This window comes from Nothoprocta perdicaria, unplaced genomic scaffold, assembly GCF_003342845.1.
Source record: "Nothoprocta perdicaria isolate Ctin4 unplaced genomic scaffold, notPer1 scaffold_187, whole genome shotgun sequence".
NCBI lineage: Eukaryota > Metazoa > Chordata > Aves > Tinamiformes > Tinamidae > Nothoprocta > Nothoprocta perdicaria.
This window is the reverse complement of record NW_020455060.1, coordinates 485,259-503,473: the sequence shown is the minus strand read 5'-3', so window position 1 is coordinate 503,473 and position 18,215 is coordinate 485,259. Positions and strand designations below refer to the sequence as shown.

Here is an 18,215-nt window from a genome sequence, read left to right as displayed (position 1 = left end):
AAATTCAAATTCATATACTATTCTAGGTGTAATTCTTTCCCAAATGCTCCATGAAGGTGGCAATGTGATGCCATGCGCTCAGTCCTGCCTGTGTGCAGGTGCGGGATGCGGTGCATGGCCTAGCCGCCCCCAGCCAAGGGTTTTCGGTGACGATGCTTCCAGCTGGATCTGAGTGTTCGTGTAGTGACTCCTCGGAATCGAGTGCTCACAAAAGCGGCATTGCTGGCAGCCTGGCTTAGCTCTGGGCTCTTGCTTTAAGGCGATATCTGCGCTTTCTGGGACAGATCTTAGCTGAAGTCTTGTCACTGTAGTTTAATGTGTGCGCGCAGGAGCCTGGAGCTGGTGAGCAGCAGACGGCGTAGTGTGAAGCAGACCTTGCAACCACATTACAGCTCTTGCCGACCTACCTGCACGGCGATGGCTGCGGACTTCAGCCTTGCTTGGGGGACCCTCGCCCCCTTCCCGCTGTGGCACCGTGTGCGGGTGCTGCTGCTCTCTCCCCCCAGCCTGTGCTGCCTTCCCTTTGGGTCACTTCATCCTCCCAGGCCTTCCTGTAATCAATTGCAAGTTCATCTTGGCAACCCTCTCTGCAAATCTAGAGCATTTCGCAGCCCGTGCAGAAGGGAGGTGCAGTGTCCAGCCAGGTATCATCTGCAGTGGGAGCTCAACCGCATTAGCTCTGTCAGCAGAAGCGCATGGATGGGTGCTCCCGTTCCTGCGTCAGGATGCTTTCCCAAGGCAGCTCAGGCTCGCTCTGAGGAAAGCCAGTGGAGCTGGGCGTGCTACACTTTTCTGTGGTTTGGACAGACCTGGGAACTTGTATGGAGAAGGAATAGTCTTGTGCACAGGTGCTGTTGTCACAAACAGGTGGTAGTTCTGGTGTAGCTGAGATCTGCTCTCCAAGGTGGTCAGGCTGTGCTGGAACGACTTGTGGGGGCTTTTTATGCCATAAAACATGTCTCCCCACGGTTGTTTTGTTCAACTTGCTGGTGTGGGCGAGGCCAAAGCTGGCAGGATCAGCTCTTGTTGCAGTTTGTGCTCCAAGGTCAATGGAAACTTGTGCCATGGACATTTAGTGGCTGTTTTTTTGGGAACCCAAAATCTAACAACCTCACCCCAAGTGTAGGGAGCAAATAGCTAAACTGTCATTAAAACGAGCATTTTGCCTGCTAGATGTGCTGAGCCTTGAGAAGGTTTCAATGCCGGCCGCTGGATGCGTGCGCCGCGCAGGTGAGCCCAGCCCTGCTCCCGTGCAGAGCCTCTCCCGCCACCCCGAGCTTCCATCAGAAACAGTGCATTTCCCTTGATTAATTAAGCTAATGGTTATCTGAAAACAAAAATGGCACGGAAGAAGAGACGCATGCTCAGAATGCAAAACGTGATTTATGAAAGAGGAAGTGCTGCTCGACAGGCAGCGGCAGGAACCAGTCCAGAAGCAAGGGGCTGGGCGGGCAGGCTCCCTTCTGGGGCAGATTGTGTGCAAAATAACAACTTTTTCTTTACCCAGGCAGAGGTAGATGAAACCAAGGGAGGGTCTTGCAAATTTAAGGGTGTCCCTTTTAAGCGTGGGCAAGGAGGCTCCAGCGGAAGCCCGAGTGAGCGCCGCTGCTTCTGTCACCCGCAGGGTCAGCAGCCTCCTTTGCTCATCTGCAATGCGTGGGGCTCCTAGCAATTACTAGCTGTTTGCACGTTTACAATTAGCTTAACTCATTAACATTTAAAAAAAAAAAAAAATGGATCGGTTAGTGTTGCCAGTCTTTAAGGAAATAATGTTCCCCTAAGTGTGTGCTCTCTGCAGCTTCCTTCCCTCGCTCTCACTGCTCCATTAGCTGCAGAAGCACCTCAAATATTGTCTCTTTTGGCAGGAGCTGTGGTTTGTTTGAGGCACCATTTCCCGGAAACCACATAGCCAGATATTTCTTACTTTAATAGTTTGATTATGTTTATCACAACTCCAGCAGCTTCCTGTGCAGTGAAAGGTGTGATAAGTTGCTGGTTTAAAAGATACGCTCTCCATTTGCTTTTTGCCAATTGGCTGAGAAAAAAAGAAAAGAGGTGTTTAGGGTATAAATTACTTATTTATACCATGTTCTTGCTGTATTAAGTGCATTAAACCCAGATGTCAGTAGCAGAGAAAATTAATGTGAAGCCCACTATGGGTCCAATTGTTGTCAAAGCGGTGCAGGATGAGCTGTGCCGTCGCTGCCGGCCATTAGGAAGAACTGGTGCACACGGCATTTAATGCGTTTCCCAGGAATGCGTTAACCTCTCTTTGGTTTGGATAGGTTCCAGACAAACATTTGCTGATTTAAAAGGAGAATTTACGTTTGTATTTTAGCTCTTTTGAAAGAGTCTGTTGCTTCCACTTATACATAGCTGTACCGAGCGGGAGGGAAGAGCGACTCTGCCGTCGCTGGGTTTCTCCTCGCTGGCAGCGTTTGCAGCCGGCTGCCCCTGCCAGCCCCTTGGCCGGTGCCGTAACCCCCGTCGACGTGCGGAGCATCGATGCGGGAGGCAGGGTGTCTCTGGGGACACGCAGCGCCCTGGGGCGCTGACAGGAGAGGGGTCCCGAGGGCTCCACGGGAGACGTTGCATCAGCGGGAGGAGGATCTCCTCAAGCACATGATGTGGGATTGGTGTCCTTGGCTCGGGAATTGCCGCCCAGGGAGCAGATGCTGGGATGCAGCCTGGGAACAAGAGGGACCTTCTCCCTGGTGGAGAGAGGCACCAACAGCCCCGTGCAGGGCAGAGCAGAGGGCACGAGCACGCCCTGAGCGAGCTGTCGTCAACGCCCGCAGGGCGGGAGGAGGCGCTGTGCCCTGCACACATTTTGGGGACGATCTCTTGTCTTTGCTGCCCCGTCCCTGTGTGCCATGGGGAGCTCCCTGCCACGCGTCTCAGCCTCCGTGTCTCTCTGCCCTGCCCAAGAAAGGCAGCAGCAAGTGGAGCATCCGTGGGCACGTGGCGGGGGAAGAGCCCAGGCCAGGTTGTCCCCCGCGTGGGCTGCACACGTTGGCTGCACCTGAGCCCTGAGGAGGCCGCGCGCCCGGCACGGCCCTGGTGCAGGAGTGAGTCCTCAATGAGCTGCTGCCAGCGGGCTGGGCTGCGGGGGAGACGGAGGCGTCCAGGTGGACGGGTTTGCCCCTTGGTACCGCATCTGGTCAGAATAGGTTTGCCCCATGGTACCGCCTCTGATCACAATGGGTTTGCCCCATGGTACCGCATCTGGTCAGAATGGGTTTGCTCCGTGCTACTGCATCTGATCAGGGGGCTTGTCCATTGACAGAGAAGATGTAGACTAGGTGTAGCCCTCGAGTGCCCAAGTGGAGCTGTTGCACAGGCCAAGTGACCACGGGACAGGGAGGAAGGCTTCCCTCAGCCTCCTCCTTGTCTGCGCCACCAGGACCTCGCTGATCTAAGCGGCCGAAAATGCCTCCCAGTAGGAAATCCTCAATCTCCTCAGCAGATAAGATCACTTGGATTCAGACCAGGTTTGTACAAGATCCGCGTCGGGAAGGGATGACCGGGAGGACATTGCTCTGTTTACATTTCCCCAGAGGAGGAAAAGGCTCCAAAGCGACAGGCAGAGCCTGGACTGCCTCCGAGCCCCCCGGGGACCCTGCCCAAGGACACGGTGTGATCCCCCCAGCCCCGCTGCATGGAGGAAGTGCCGCTAAGGCCAGACGGCAGGACACACTCGCTCCTCAGCAGGTATCTGCACCAGCCATTCTCTGATGTAGATGCAGTTTTGCAGCGTGACCCTGACTTTAGCAAAGCCAGTGTAGAGAGGAGGAGCGGTTTTGAGAGCAAGACGTTCCTCTGGATGGAGGAGACATGGACTGGCTCCTGTGACCTTAGCAAAGACCCTCCTGACTCCTGCTGGAGGTCAGAGATGTGAGAGGGACCATCTCTGCTGCAGCCGAACACGGGCAGCTGCTGGCAGGAGGTGTTGCGAGATGGACCTTGGGATGCAAAGGCGAGAGAAACCAGCGTCTTGGAGAAAGAGGAGTTTGGGGCAGGGGCTGCGGTGCGGGGTCTCGCCCCGCTCCCCTGGGAGCTGCTGCTGCCTCTGCGGGAGACCGAGCTCGGCATCGCGCCGGGACGAATCGCAGGCACCTCCTGGGGTCGGCGCTTGAAGCAAGCCATCCGTTCTGCTGACACCTTGATGTAGTTTAAAGCAAACGGCAACCGTGAAGATTTATTTTTATCGAACTCAGAGGCATATAAACCATGCTGAGCTCCCCGGAGCAGGCTGGCGGGAGGCGCCCTGAATTTCAGTAGTCTCGACTTCAGCGTGCTCAGCTCGGTGTCATCCCTCCCGGCCCCAAGAGCAGGTGTGTGTGGTTTAAGGGCGGGAGAGCAGGTAACTTAATCACTAAGCGATTAAGAGATCTGGGAGCACCGTCAAACATCAGGACTTTGCAAGGGACAGTTTTGGCACCAGAAAAAATGATGTGCCCTGGCTCAGGCCATGCTGTTGTGGTGCATTGCAGCCGTTACGGGGTCTGCAAGGAGCTGGGAAGGGAGGACTGGCTGCAAACTGCCCCACTTGCCTTTTCCATGGACTTTAGAGCGTTGCCATGGCCCTGGTGCAGATGTCTCTGGCAGAGGCCTGGCACAGGCAGGAGCACCTAGTTTGAGCAAAGGAAGGGAATAATCTGAATCCTTAGACAGAATCCTTGTTGTGCTGCAGCAACTAGAGCAGAAAAATGCTTCAGATACAGAAAATAAATTAAGCAGGCTGTATTATTACTCTACAACACATTAAGCAAATCCAGGCTGCCTGAAAGGACAGGCTGAGCTGGCAGAGCTTTAGCCACCGTGTATGTCACATCAGACATAAAGACTATAGAGAGCACGAGCTCTTATTGTGCCAGTGTAAAGCTGTATCTCATGTTCTTCTCCAAAGCCATCAGAAGCTCTGTCTTCACCTGGAATAAGGATGAGACTGGGGTTTTCAACACAGGGAAACATCCAGGAGCAGTCATGGAACAAGCCCCAGCCCAGGTCTGCCTGGGCAGTGATCCGGTCTCAGCTGGAGCTTCTTCAGGAGAGGTGCCCTGGGCCAGCCCAGCTCCTTCCTTTCCCCCATCTGTTGTCCTCGCAGCTAAACCCACGTGGGGAGTAAATCTTTCATTAACAAGACAAAGCAATAGGAACACCAAGCTGACTCAAGCTTCAAAAGTTGCCTCTTAGCTGGAACTAAATATGGGAAAATTGCAGACCACAACCCAGTCTAAGAAAGCGGTGAGCCAGAGAGACCAGAATGGAAACTAGGAGTCAACGTTTCCTCGCTGTCAGGTGCTCGCGGCCGCGCGCCCCAGCTCCGCGAGGACGGGATGACACGGCCAGCAGTGGGCACGTGCTCCAGGTCCTGCATTACGTGTGAGCCAGCCGCTGCCTCCAGCCAGCGCGGACCCCCCTGGACATCACCATGGACATCAGCCTGAGGGGAAGAGGTCGTGGGTGCAAACCTGGATGGAAACAGGAGCAGAAAGGCAAGCTCGGCTCAGCAGGAAGGGTGTTGTTCTAAGGTGGCCCCATCAGGCTGCAGCTGTGGGCTCTGCCAGGCTTTAAGGGTTAACCCCCCAAAAAGACATGTGGGGTGGCCTCCATGGGGCACCAGTTGCACCAGTGCCCGGCTGCTCCACCACTGCCAGCCCCGGGTGAGGAACAGGGGGCCAGGCTTGAAAGCAAGCCCTGAGAAGGCTTGAAAATAACCTTTGGTGCAAGTCCGAGCACTCTGAGTTCAGCGGGTGCTTTTTACCCATCCTGCAATGAGTTCTTGGTTCTCTGGAGAGATTCTTCTCTGTTTTCTGCTCTCTGGGGGGAAGAAGTGTGGTCTGCACTGCTGAAGCATTACGGGGGGGTAAACTTCACAAGTCATTGTTCATCATGCTATTCAGAGCTTAGGGTCATGGTGACTTGGGGAAAGAAAAACAGATCTTGGCTAAAAAAATGGGAATGTCAGGTTCTTCTAATTGACTAAGGTAAATTAGGAGGGAAGCTTTGTTAGGTATCAGAGAGCCAAGAAAGAGGGAAAAAAAAAACACCTTAAAGCACAAAATAATTTTTTTTTACATATGTTAGTAATTCCACGTGGCTTAAAAAATAAAGCAAGAAACATTGCCCTTCAGTGTACTCATCCATTTGCAGTGTGGTGCAAGCAGGCGATCTTTTTAACCTCAGAACTATATTTTCTAGCCACTGCTCTCTGCGTGTGCTGAGTCCAGCCGTGACATTCGCCTTTTTCTGCCTGTTTCCTCTGGGCACATGAAATCACCAGCTATGGATAAAATAGGAGGACTCATTTTGGCTTATGCAAGGAAGAAGAATTGGTGGTTAAACACCAGAGGTGCCTTGAACCTTCCTGACTTGCTGCTGGAGTGATGTCTTATCTGGAGTTTTAAGGGCTCAAAATGACCCTGAGCCATTTTTAACCTTAGGTGGGAAGCAGCCTCCCTGGGTGTCCTTTTCCACTTTGAAAAATTCTTCACTCATCCCAAGGTATCTGGTTTCCTGTTGTTTCTCACTTTTGTACTTCTGAAACCTGAAGCAGACCCACTTTTAGAGTGTTTGATGCTCTTTTTCTTGAAGATGCTTTAGCTCTCAGTTCTCAGAAATAACTCGTAGCCAAATGCAGCGTGGAGAGACCCAACAAGAAGACATCTAATCTAATGTATCGCATTTCCATAGTTTATGCTGCAAGCAGCAATTTGTGGTTCAGCAGCAACGGCTGAGTAGAGACAAGCATTATCACAGGAATTTCTCCCATCTCTCGCCTGAGTATGTGACAAATAAGTCCTGGCTGTGGCATAGGCTTTTCTGGCTTGTGAATAACATAATAACGCTTAGGCTTCGCTCTGTTTTTTTTCTCCCGTTTTCTGGAAAGGTGATTTTACCTCCGCCACACGTATATTTGCATGATTGCTGCACAGGCGTTTCGGGAGCGTAGCACGGCGCCGGGAAACGGCACAAGGAGGCACAAATAAAGGAAGCCTCCGGGAGCGGGGCTGCCGGAGCTCCCGGCTCCGGCCGTTTAGCAGCGCGGGGTGCACGGAGCGTTCCCGGAGCCCGGGAGAGGGACGGCGAGCGGCTCTGTGTGTGGAGTCCCGAACGGGGGGTGTGGGGGGGTGTCGCAGGTAGCCCCTGGGCGGGGGGACCTTTTCCCAAGGCGGTGCCTCCCCCCCCTGCCCTCCACCTTTCCCTGCGGGCGGGGGGCAGCGGGCGAGCCCAGCCGGGCGGGAGCGGCCGGGATTGATCGGGATTTGCGCCCATCCATCTTCGGGAGCAACCGGGCTCGGCAGCTCCGCTGCGAACCTAGGCAAGGGCCGTCGTTTCTTGCCTCTCGCCAGAGGCGACAGGGCGCTATTTCTAGTCCTACCCAGCACGATCCTTTTTATTTTATTCTGTATTTTGTGCGTGTGTGCGGGGCGGGGGGAGTGTCAGAGCAATATTGTAAACACGTATTTTCAGTGTTTGTAGAGCGAATTCAGGGCAGAAACAAGCTGACGGCGTTGCCTCAGCGAGTGGCACTGAGGAGTCTGCTTTGGAATTTACCTCTGTCTCCTGGGTCTGTGTTTCCAAAGGATTCCTGAAAAAAAAAAAAAAAAAAAAAAAAAAAAAAGAGAGAGAGAGAGAGAGAGAAATAAGGAGAGAGGTACGAGGGTACGGGAGGTCTCCGAGAACCCCAACCGCCAGCAGAGGTGGCTCCTTGTACCTTTTCAAAGGGAAGGCTGCGCACATTTTGATCAGTCTCTAAAGCTCTGCGCGGGGAGGAAATTCTGAGCTCCAATGGTCTCTCAGCTGGTCGGTAAAATCACACCGAGAGCAAGGGCTGAGAGCCGGAACCGGCGCGAACCGAGCCGGGAAGGGGGTATCGATTTCACAGAGCATGAAATCAAGTGTCGGAAGCAAAATCCAGGCGGGAGGGCAAAAGCTGCGCTGCCTGGCATCTTTCGAGGAGATTTGATGTCATTCAATGACAGGCTCTACGGGCAGGATTTAAAAATGCAGTGGTTGATAATCCACAGCACGCATTACAGGGAAGGTCAGGCTAGATACTGTCTCCTCTGCTCTTAAAACGCACCCATGCCCTCCGCAACCCCCTCCCCACGCATCCCCCGTAATTTTCTGCCCGCCCGCGATCCGCATTGCCTCTCGGGGTTAGTATAAATAGCAACTCCGAGTTTTTCCAGGAGCAATCCCTCCCTCTCACGTTTCTAATGTGTCCCTGGCACCACTCCGCGAGCCCCGGGCAGGGCGCGGCGAGGGGATGTCCCCGCCGCCCCCGCCGCGGAGCCGGTGTCCCCTGCCGGGGGTCCCACGCCGGCTCTGTCTCCCCCACGTGCCCCACGCGCCTCTGCGGCGTGGACCCCGGCCCGGACTCTGCCCCGGGCGTCGCGCTCCCCGCGACCGGTGCTGCGTGTCCGCCAGGAAATCGCGGGCACGAGGAAAGCGGCTCGGAGGGAAGGACGCTCCGGGGTGACAGCGGGAGAAGTCCCCGCTGAGGCGCCGGCGAGGGGCTGGGGACACCAAGGAGGGCCAGGAGAAAAAGGGCGGAGGGCAGCGTTGGCCCCACAGAAGACCTGGGGGGCGGCAACGCGAGACCTATCTCGAGTCTGGGCAACGCCGTGACACCGCCGTGCTCCCCGCGACGGGGGCAGCTGCAGCGGAAAGCGGGGGGCTGGATGAGGCCCTCCCTAGGCGGGGCGGATGCTGTGGACACAGTGCGGGAAAAAAAGAAAAAATCCCGCAGGCACGGCGGGAGCGGACTGAAAACGAAACGGGAGCGAGAGAGCGGGGCCGGTGCCGGTGCCGGTCCCGAGGCAGCAGCCGGGGCCGGGCCGGGGGCGGCGCGGCGCTCGCACCTGCATTGCAGCGGTGGCGGAGCGGCGGGGCGCTCCGGGCGCTCCGCGCTCGGCTCCGCGCTGCGCTGCATTGCAGCACTGCGGGCACCCGCTCCCCCCGCGCCCTGCGCCGCTCCCGCTCTCCCCGGCATCTCGATGCGTCGCCTCTCCCGCTCCGTGAGGGGCTGGGCCGCCTCCCGCACCGGCTGCGGCTGCCGGGAGGCGCGGGGGGGACTCGGGCCATGTCCTGCTGTGTCTCCCGCTCGGCGCGGGCAGGTTGGGGCCGGGGCCGGTTGAACAACCCCCGCCCGGGGGGAGCCCTCCCATCGGGGCCGCCGCCGTCCTGCCCGGCACTGCGGCGCTCGCCCTTCCCCGAGCCCTGCGTGTTGGCGGCAGCGAGACACGAGTGACCCGTTTTGATAGCCGAGAGCGGCGGCCCCGCCGCCTTCTTGCCCTCCTCGCGGGGCTCGCGGAGCTGTCCGCCCCGTCGTGGATGCTCGGGGGTCCCGTGGACACGCTCCACTCCTGTCCCACATCCTCTCATCGGGCTTCCCGGTGCCGGCTAGGCGGTTGGGTTGGTCCCGCGTGGGGGCCGGACAGCACGAGGGGAAAATCGGAAAGGGTGGAATGTGCCCGGCTCCCGAACCGACCTCGGGCCGTTGACAGGCTGGAGGCTCCCGGGGCCGTAGGGGGACACGCGTCGCCCGCGCCACGGGGGAAGGACGCGATCAATCCGCATTCCTTCAGCCCATATGGAAGGAGACCAATTCCTGCAGTGCGGGTCCCCTTGGCGGGTGGCGAGGGCCACTGCTGCGGGACTCGCCCCGTGGAGCTGCCCGTGGAGTCCCGCGCTCCGGGCGCGATGCGGGAAGGCAGCGGGGCGATGCCAGGGGGAAGGAGCCGCGCGTCCCGGGACGGGCGCCGCTGCGGGAACGGCGCGCGGCGAGCGGGGTGCCCGGGCGGAGGGTCGGAGCGGGGTCCCCGCTGCCACACAACGGGGGCCCGTTCCCAAGGCTCTGACTCCGTGTCTGCTTTGGGAAAACGCCAGCGCGGTAACAAAATGGCGGGGAAAGGGTGGGATTGTCACGGCGAGCCCTGCGGCGGGGCCCGCTGTCCCCCGGCAGCGCCCGCCGGCCCCGGGGCGGCCGAGGCGGAGGCAGGCGGCGGGACCGGGACCCCCCCGGGCTGCTTCGCCGCCCGGCCCCGCGCCCGGCCGGGCTCCGGTGCAGACGCAGCTGCAGAAAATGGCTGCTCGGCGGCGCCCGCTGAATCCTGCCGAGTGTGTGGGGGGGTGAACGGCGCGGAGGCAGCGCGGACCTCCCCCCCGGCCGCCCCCGCAGCACACGGCCACGGGTGCCCACGGCGCTGCGGCAGCCCGGGACGGTGGCGGCGGCCACATCGGCCGGCGCGGGGGGACCGCCCGGCGGGCTTCACCTGCGGCACGGCGGGGCGGGGTGGGGGGCATACGGGGACCAAACCCGAACCGGTCCTGGTCCCGGCTCCGCTCCCTGCCCGAACCGCCCCGTCCCCGCCAGTCTCCGCGGTCGTGGCTTCGCGGCGCCGGGCGGGCACGTGCCGGGGCGGCGGTGGGTTTGACACCTCCCGGGAGCCCCATCTGCATGGGAGATGCCGGGACTCCCGGCGGGGAGCGGCGGCGGTGCCGCCACGAGGGGTTTCCCGCTCGCTTTGGAATTAAATCCACGAGAGGGGAGAACGAAAGTGGCGCTGCGGGCACTCCCGCTCCGCCACGGCACCGGCTCCCGGCGACGCCGCAACGAAAATTCGTCCCCGCAGCCCCCCGCCGCCTGCTCTCAGTGTGTCCTTTGTCTCGCGTGGGCTCGGGGGCAGCCGTTTCGCGCTGTCCTGCGCCCCCCGGCATTAGGGGGTTATTCCCTGCGTGCCCGCAGGTTTCCACGCTTTTCGCGCGGACACCTCCCGAAAACGCAAGCCCATAGCTCCTGGCGGGGCTGTCCTTCCCCTGCGAGACGTGGGATGCGGACAAGGAGTCCCCACCCTGATGTCTGTCCCGCATAGGCTCCTCCCGGGAGGACAGGGCTCTGCGCCCCGCGGGGCACCGCGCACACTAGGCGTGGGGCGGGGCTGTGTGGGATGCAGGACGCGGCGCTTGTGCCCTTCGGGGAAGCCTCTGCCCTGAGCCGCCCAGGCTGCACGGTGAGGGCTGGGAGGGTCTGGACCCGTCCGCTTGCGTGTCCGCGGCCACCGCAGAGTCCCCTCGAGTTTTCCCCCTGCCGGGGCAGTGTTTGGGCTCTGCCGTGGGGCTGCCGCTGTTCCCCGCTTTGGGCCAACGGGTGTCCACGCGGCTCTGTGACAATCCCTCCGGCCCCACCTGAGGTCGGGGCAGAGAGATGCACAGAGTGGGAGCAGTGGCAGCAGTGCTTCCCACGGGCGTCTTTCGTGCGCGGACAGCAAATGAGGCAGCGCATCTGCCTCCTGCCTAAGTCACACTCATGGAGCTGCGGGCGACCCGTCGGAGTGTCAGCTCCCAGGGCGGTTTCTCTCATTCCTGGCCAAACGCGGCGTCGGGGCGGCTCATGTGCCACCACGGCAGCCACATGGCAGCCGGGGTACCCCGGGGACAACGGGCCGGCCCGGCGGGGGACCCGTGCGGGCAGCCCGGAGGTCCCGCCCGCCGTGGGTCCCGCGCGCCCCGTCCAGCCCCGCGCGCTCCCGACGGCGCGGGAGGGGGCGCGGGCCCGTTCCACTCGTGAGAGCCCCGTTGCTGCGATACGAGCGGACCAATGAGCGCTCACCAACTCACCCCGGGCTCCGGCACCGCTTCCTTATATGGTGCGCGCCGTCTGCGGGGCGCCGCGCTCATCACCATATAAGGGCATGAACCTAAATACAGAATCTACCTTGTTAGGAGCCCCGAGGGGGAGGCGGTGGCTCCGGGGCTGTCGGGGCCGCTCCGCGCCCCCGCTCCCGCGCTGCGCCGCCCCCCGGCCCGGCCCCGCCGCAGCCTCTGCTGCTCATTAGGTGAAATGCAAATGAGCCGTGATTCACGTCTAATTGCTTTTGTTAAAAGCGGAGGCGCACGGGAGTAGGGGGCAGGGCCGGGCCCGAACTGCCAGGTGAGCGGAGCTGCCCCGGGCTCGGCCCTCGCGTGGGCCGCGCGGGCCCAGCGGGCTCGACATGTCCTGGCCCGGCGCAGCGCACCTGAGCGGCTTTCCCAAACATCAACGGCGACGGGAACCGCGTTCCCGCCGTCCGGCCCGGGATGCCCCACGCGGCAGGACTCGCGCGGGATCCGGCGCTTCCAGCGTGGACAGGAGGCGCCTCGCGCCAGTCCAGCGCGGAGGCCCGGACACGGCCGCCCGCGGGCAGGGGACCCCGCGCGGCGCCGGCTCCCGGAGGGCGCCTCCCGTCACACCTCATTACAGCTGTCAGGCCGCAATTTATGTGCCCCCCCCGGCCATGACGTCATCCGGCGCCCCGACTGCATTGCTGACATGCCGGGACTGCGGCTCCCGTCCACGCGGGGGACTCTACCCACGCGTGACGCGTCGGGAGAAGCGGGTCCCTGGGAGCTGGAGCCGCGACAGGGCAAGTTCGTCCTTCTGGAGTCCTTGGAGGGCGGACTGGGGCTGACGTGGCCGCGAGCTGGGGCGAGACGCGGCCGGGCTGGTTAGACCGGGGCGGGTGGGGGGCTCTCGTGAAAACCTTTGGCTTCCTTCTCCTGCGCAGAGCTCGGGTCGATGCCTCCCTCGTCAGTCTCTGCAAACAGCTCGTGTTTATGTTACTACAAATAATCAGCAAATTCAGAAACCCCGGAAACAAAAGCTCTTTTGTGCAGAGCCCTCCCAGCCCGGAGTGCTGCGATAAAGCCCTCGACTCCCGCGTGCCGCCCGTCCCCGAGGGGCCCGCGGCTTCGCCGCGAGTCTGTGGCGACTGAGGAGCGGCTCGATCCCGTGGGCCGAGCCAGGAGACTCGCGTTGTATGTGGGCAAGCTGTGGAAGCGAGCAGCGCTGGCGCGCTGCAGCGGCCACTCCGAGCTCCAGAGTGGCACAACAAACCGGTCCCACCGTCGGTGTCCGGGGCTGCCGAGGGACGGCGGAGCTGACACCAGGTCCCTGGGCGGGATGCGAGCGGCGCAGACCCATGGCGGGGTGCAACGAGTCAAATCCCAGTGCAGCAAGGGGGGAACTGGGCTGCACGGGGCCCTCTCGGTGGGTGCTCGCCCACGGGCGGCGGGAGCGCCGCCGGCTGCGCGGCTGCTGCAGCCACGATTTTCAGTAGGACGGTGCCACCTATAGAAAGCACCTGGAATTAATCGCTCAAGTGGCGCCGCACCGGGAAGTGTCACGTTTCCTTATGGCTCCCAGGGGATGAGCCCGGGTCGGATATTTCCCGGCGCCCGCCGCCTCTGCGTCCCCCGCGACCGCCGTCGCGCGGGGACCGGGCTAGGAGGCTGGAGGGCGACACGGGGCTCGGCCGCCTCTGCCTGACCCAGGCAGCGGGGCCGCTGCTGTCCTTCAGCACCGCCGAGCGGCCCCGCGGGGGAGAGGCTGTCCCGAGACAGCGGTGGGACCCGACAGGACGGAAACGATCCACAGAAGCACTTGCCCAGGGATCTCCTCCGAGAAAACCGAGGGACAACGATCGACGGGATCGAGAGACTGGACATAAACGCTGCGCTGCGTCTGGGGGTGTGATCCACCCCGGGGGTGTGATCCCCCCGGGGTTTCTGCCCCGGCGCGTTGGCAAATGCCGCGGAAGTTCCGCGGAACCCTACGTGGGGAGCAAGCGGCGGCTCCAAACCGAGCTCTGGAGGCGCCCCGGGAGCTGCTCTGGGCACGGGTCCCGGTCGGTGCCCTGGCCACTCCAAGAGGAGAACGGCAGGGAGAGCCTTCGCATGGAGCGGCCCATAGCGCTGGCGGGACGCTCCGAACCCGCGTAAGCGACGTCGGAGGTCGTCCCAGAGTAGGAGCTAGTCTTCGGCTGTGGCTTCAGGCTGCGAAAGCCGCGAGCAGCAGCCACCGGCTGCGGGTCAGGACACGCCGCCCTCACCAGGCGTCGAGCAGCGCTGGATCCCAGCCCTCGGTACCCCCCCGAGGGCCTCCTGTCCCAGTGCATGCCCCACTCCCGCTGTTTCCCTCGCTCCCCGCGTCCCGGTAGCTGCCGGGAAAGTCCGGCCCGAAATCGATGTCCGAATCAAGCTGAGACTAAAATGTCTCTGCAGGCTCCGGGGTTGCCGAGTGCGGCAGGGACTGCTCGGTGGCAAATCACCCGAAGCCCCCCAGCCCAGGCTCCAACCTCCGCCCTTGCTCCGAGCACTGGGAGCCCCCTGACCCCACCACGGTGGTCGGTGGTGGGGTCGGGCCCCGGGAAAAAGAGGTGGGGAACGAGGGCGGCCCTGGCCGAACGGCCCCGCCTGCAAGGAGCCCACGTGTGAGCGCAGCCCCGGCTAGGCTCTGCCTCCGGGCCCGCCCTCGCCCGGCTCCCGGCGCTGCCCGCGGGGCTGTTTCGGGACACCCGCCTCTCTCCCTGGGCCGGGCCGGGCCACGTACCGTGGATCAGGGCTCCTCTTGGCCTCGCCGCTCCGCTCCGAGTTGCTCGGAAACGAAAGGGCTGAGTTCCGGCGGCCCCGGTCCTACCGAGCCCGGGGAAGAGCTGCTGCGGGCGGCGGGGTCGACGGCGCCCGTGGGGTCCCCGGAGCTCGGCCGGTCCTGGCGAGGCAGCCCGGGACCAGCCCGGGGGCACTCAGTTGGTCTTGAGGCTCGTGGCGGCTTCGTTCAGCCTCTGCTGGAAGGAATCGTTTTCCTGCTTGGCTCCGGGTTGGAACCGGGCAGTCTTTGGGACCAGGGAATCCAGAGTCGAACCGAGCCGCTGGTGCAGCTCAAAGCGGTCGGATTGGGCCGTGCAGCCAGAGACGGACAGCTCCCACCGGCGGCCCCGTGGGTCTAGGGGAGGCTGCGGCGGCTGCGCTCCATATGCACCGGTTGCTCGTCCGAAATGCAGCCCCGTGGCTGGGATTTGTCCTGCCTGATCTCGGGGCTGCACGATGCCCCTCCCGAGCAGCATGAACGGGAACCATCGGGGTGTCGTTTTGGGGACTCAGCAGCTACGGACACTCTGCAAAATGGGGGGGTAACAGGGTCCCCGACTGGCATCGGCGGACCCTCCCCCGCCCCCCCCCCCGCCCCTCGGGGGTACGAGCTGGCCCGCCATCTGAGCACGACCGACCCACGCCGGACGCCTGGGTCTGGCGGTCAGTACAGCCTCGAAGCGCGGCCGGCGGAGCGCAGGGAAACTCTGGGGAGCCCCGGGCTCGCTGAGCGGAACCGCCCGCGGGCTTCGAGCCAGCGCCCCCGGTCCCCGCCGTCAAGGGCCCGTCCGCGCTCGGACACGCGTGCTCGTCCCGAAGTCCCCACGCCAGACACCGCGAGGCACTGCAGCCCCCCGGTTTCGTTGCAAAGCTCGAGGCTTTGGAAGACCCCGCGCAGCGAGAAACAAGGGGATAAGAGGACACTCTGCCCCCGAGGAGTCTCGCTGAGACTCGAAGCTCTCATTGAACGAGTCCGAACTAGAGAAGGGGAGATCCGGAAACAGAGGGGCGGATTTAGAGTCAAATGGGCGGAAAACGGGGGCGCATTTCCCTGCGGAACTGCACCGCCCTCGACGGGCAGGAGCAGTCCCGGTGTCTCTACGAGCGCCCGGAGTCTTGGGAAGGTCCGGCGGTGGCGGAGGTGCCGCAGTGCCCGGAGGGGGCGCGGGCACCGGCCGCCCCGTCGGACCGGGACCTCGAGCTGTGCCCTAAGGGGTTTTGCCGTTGATCCCCGGAGCGTGAAGGACGTTCTCGTTTGTGTCTCGCCCTTTCCTTGTCGCCCCGCAAGGCACTGGGGACCGCCCGCGCCCGCTCGTCGCGCCACGGGGTTGAAGATTCCTCTGCGATTCCCTCCGTGGGGTCCACGCAGGAGAGGGCGAGAGACCTGGCTCCGCTCTGCCCGTCTCCACGCGTGTCTTCAGGGGTCTGCAAGCCGCGTGGTGGTGCGCAGGCGACCAGGCACAAGGGGCTCCTTGGACGGGAGCTCCACAGCTGCAATGGGGCTCGCGTGGGAAGGCGAGGTCTCGAACAGGGGCTTCTCATTTGTCCCCGGGAGCCTGGGAGCAAAATCACAGGCAAAATAGAGACAATCTTTTTTCTTTTCCTTTTTTTTTTTTTTTTTTTTTTTTTTTTCCTCTTTTTTTCCCGAGTGCAGGATCAGGACCTCCGTGGCCACGCAGAACAACAAGTCCCTCCGCCAGCGACCTGGCTTAATTAAAAACGATTAATTCGACACTAACGGAAAAATCCCTGGGAAGCCTCTTGCTAGGGGCAGAGGATGGCATGGAGGGCGCGTCCCTACCCCGTTTGTCCATCTCCTTGCGCACCAAAGCCAGTGCCAACTCCCGCAGAGGAGCGGGAGCACCGCGCAAAACCCGCGCGATGCGGGTTATTCCTGCATGCCCGGGGCTGGCGGCAGGGCGAGGGGCTCCGCGTTCACGGAGATGCGGGCGAAAGAACTCCCGCATCCGCTCGGGAGGAGAAAATTCAGGTCTGCGCGTCGCGGCGGGAAACCAGCCCTGCACGGCCAGGACGGGAGCCGCGGCGGTGCCTCCCGGCCCTGCCGAGCTCCCCCCGCGGCCGGGGGAGGCTCCTGCCCGTCCTGCCCGGGGACGGGGCCGTGGGGACACCTGGCACCCCTACGCTTCTGGGGCTGCGTTCGCTCAGCTGGCGGGGAAGGCGGGGAAGCCGCCAGCTCCGGAACCCTGCGGATCCTTCCACTCGTGCCCAGGAGTCCCTCGTGGGACTGCAGGGCTGTCGCCCACAGTTCTGCCCACGGATGCCCATGGTCCTACCATACATGTTCTGCCGCAGCAGAGGAAGGGCTCTCCTTCGTGTCTAGGACTCCCTTTGGAGGCCAGTGCCCACGCGGGCTGGCAGGACCCGGACGGGGCTCCGTGCTGTCAAGCAGGATCCCAGGTTGCTGCTCGGGAGAAAACGATACCCAGGACAGCTGTAACGCCGGGTCCCTCCTCTTGTTACCGCCGGGCCCGGCGCCACGCAGGCTCCCGTGGGTGAGGGAGGCGAGAGGGCTGGAGCTGGCGTTTGCGTGGGTTACGTGGGCTGCCCTTCCCCTCAGCACCACTTCGGTCCCGGCCCACCGGCCCTCGGGCCCTCGTGGGGGACAGGTTCCCCGCCGCGCACGGAGCACGGACACGCGGGGGACTCGTCACGAGGGCAGAAGCGGCGGTGGGACTCGCTGGCCGCCCCGTCCCCTTCTCCATGCGGCCACCCCCCGCCCCGACGGCAAATTGCAGCCAGATGCAATAGGAAGCGCCTACCTTATTTATCTGAGAGAAGGCGCACCAAAACCTCGTCTAGAACCGTGGGGGAGGACTCGCCACGCGTGGGTGCCTCCGACATTCGATCCCCCTCAACTCCCATCAACCCTTTGCACCGGGAAGGCAAATGGAGGTCAGAGCTAAAGGAAGCCTCGCAGAGCCTTGTCACACGTGGACGGCATATTGGAAGCCCGACGGGCCTGCACGGACACCGAGAACAGGGAGTGAGTCCCAGTCGGGAACGGTTCCTCTGTGCGGGACGGGGATGAGGAGCTCCCGGGGCAGCTCCCCGGCGGCCCGGGAGGAGGAAGAGGTCCCGGACAGGATGGCAGGGAGAGAAGCGCTGTCGCAGGACGAGAGGAAGGCCGGGGGGCACGATGGGGCCGGGCTGGGCCCGGGGGGGCAGGCGCCGTCCCGGCTCGCGCCCCTCAATGCCCCGGCCACTGCTGGCATCACTCGCCCCTTCTCTGTCAGATACCTCGAGGGCGACCCCCGCCTCGAGACGGTGCCGGGCGGCCCCCGACGCCTCCCGAGCGGGCCGAAGCGCAGAGACCCGGGCTCCCCGAGTAAGGAAACCAGAAACTCGTATTATAGGCTGTTGAGGTCTACTTTATTTTTACTACCCAAACTGTTGGAAAGTATTTAAACTTAACCAGAAACAGCTGTAGCGCTGGCAATGCTTGGAGCAGCTATTTGTTACTGTGAATGGCTTTTTATGATTATGAACTTTGCTGGTTCGCTGGCTCCCAGAGTAGTGGCTTTCTTGGCAGATCTGCTCTAATGAGGTGATTTTTACGTAATCTCCGAGTCCTTCGTTAACAAATACTATTTTCTTTGTCATCCGAGCCCGCGGCCGGTTGTGCGGAGCCGCGCGGGAATGCGCGGCCGGGCCGGCCTGGCGGGGCTGCGCGGCCAGGTGCGCGCGGGGGGCCGGGCTGGGCCGAGCCGGGCCGGGCCGCCCCGCCCCGCCGCCGGTACCGCGGGCTGCGGGGGGCGGTGCCGGAGCCCCAGTTCAGGGAG

At 62.4% G+C, this 18,215-nt stretch overlaps 1 protein-coding gene across 1 annotated transcript in view; it reads left to right on the top strand.

Annotated features, from left to right (window-relative positions):
• The first annotated feature begins 17,460 nt into the window (after positions 1 to 17,460).
• CBX8 (chromobox 8) overlaps positions 17,461 to 18,215 on the top strand; it is a 3,303-nt gene continuing 2,548 nt past the window's right edge. Inside the window, exon 1 of the mRNA XM_026036842.1 lies at positions 17,461 to 17,761. Within this exon, the coding sequence (XP_025892627.1) occupies positions 17,461 to 17,761 (301 nt within the window). The remainder of the gene's footprint in view (positions 17,762 to 18,215) is intronic.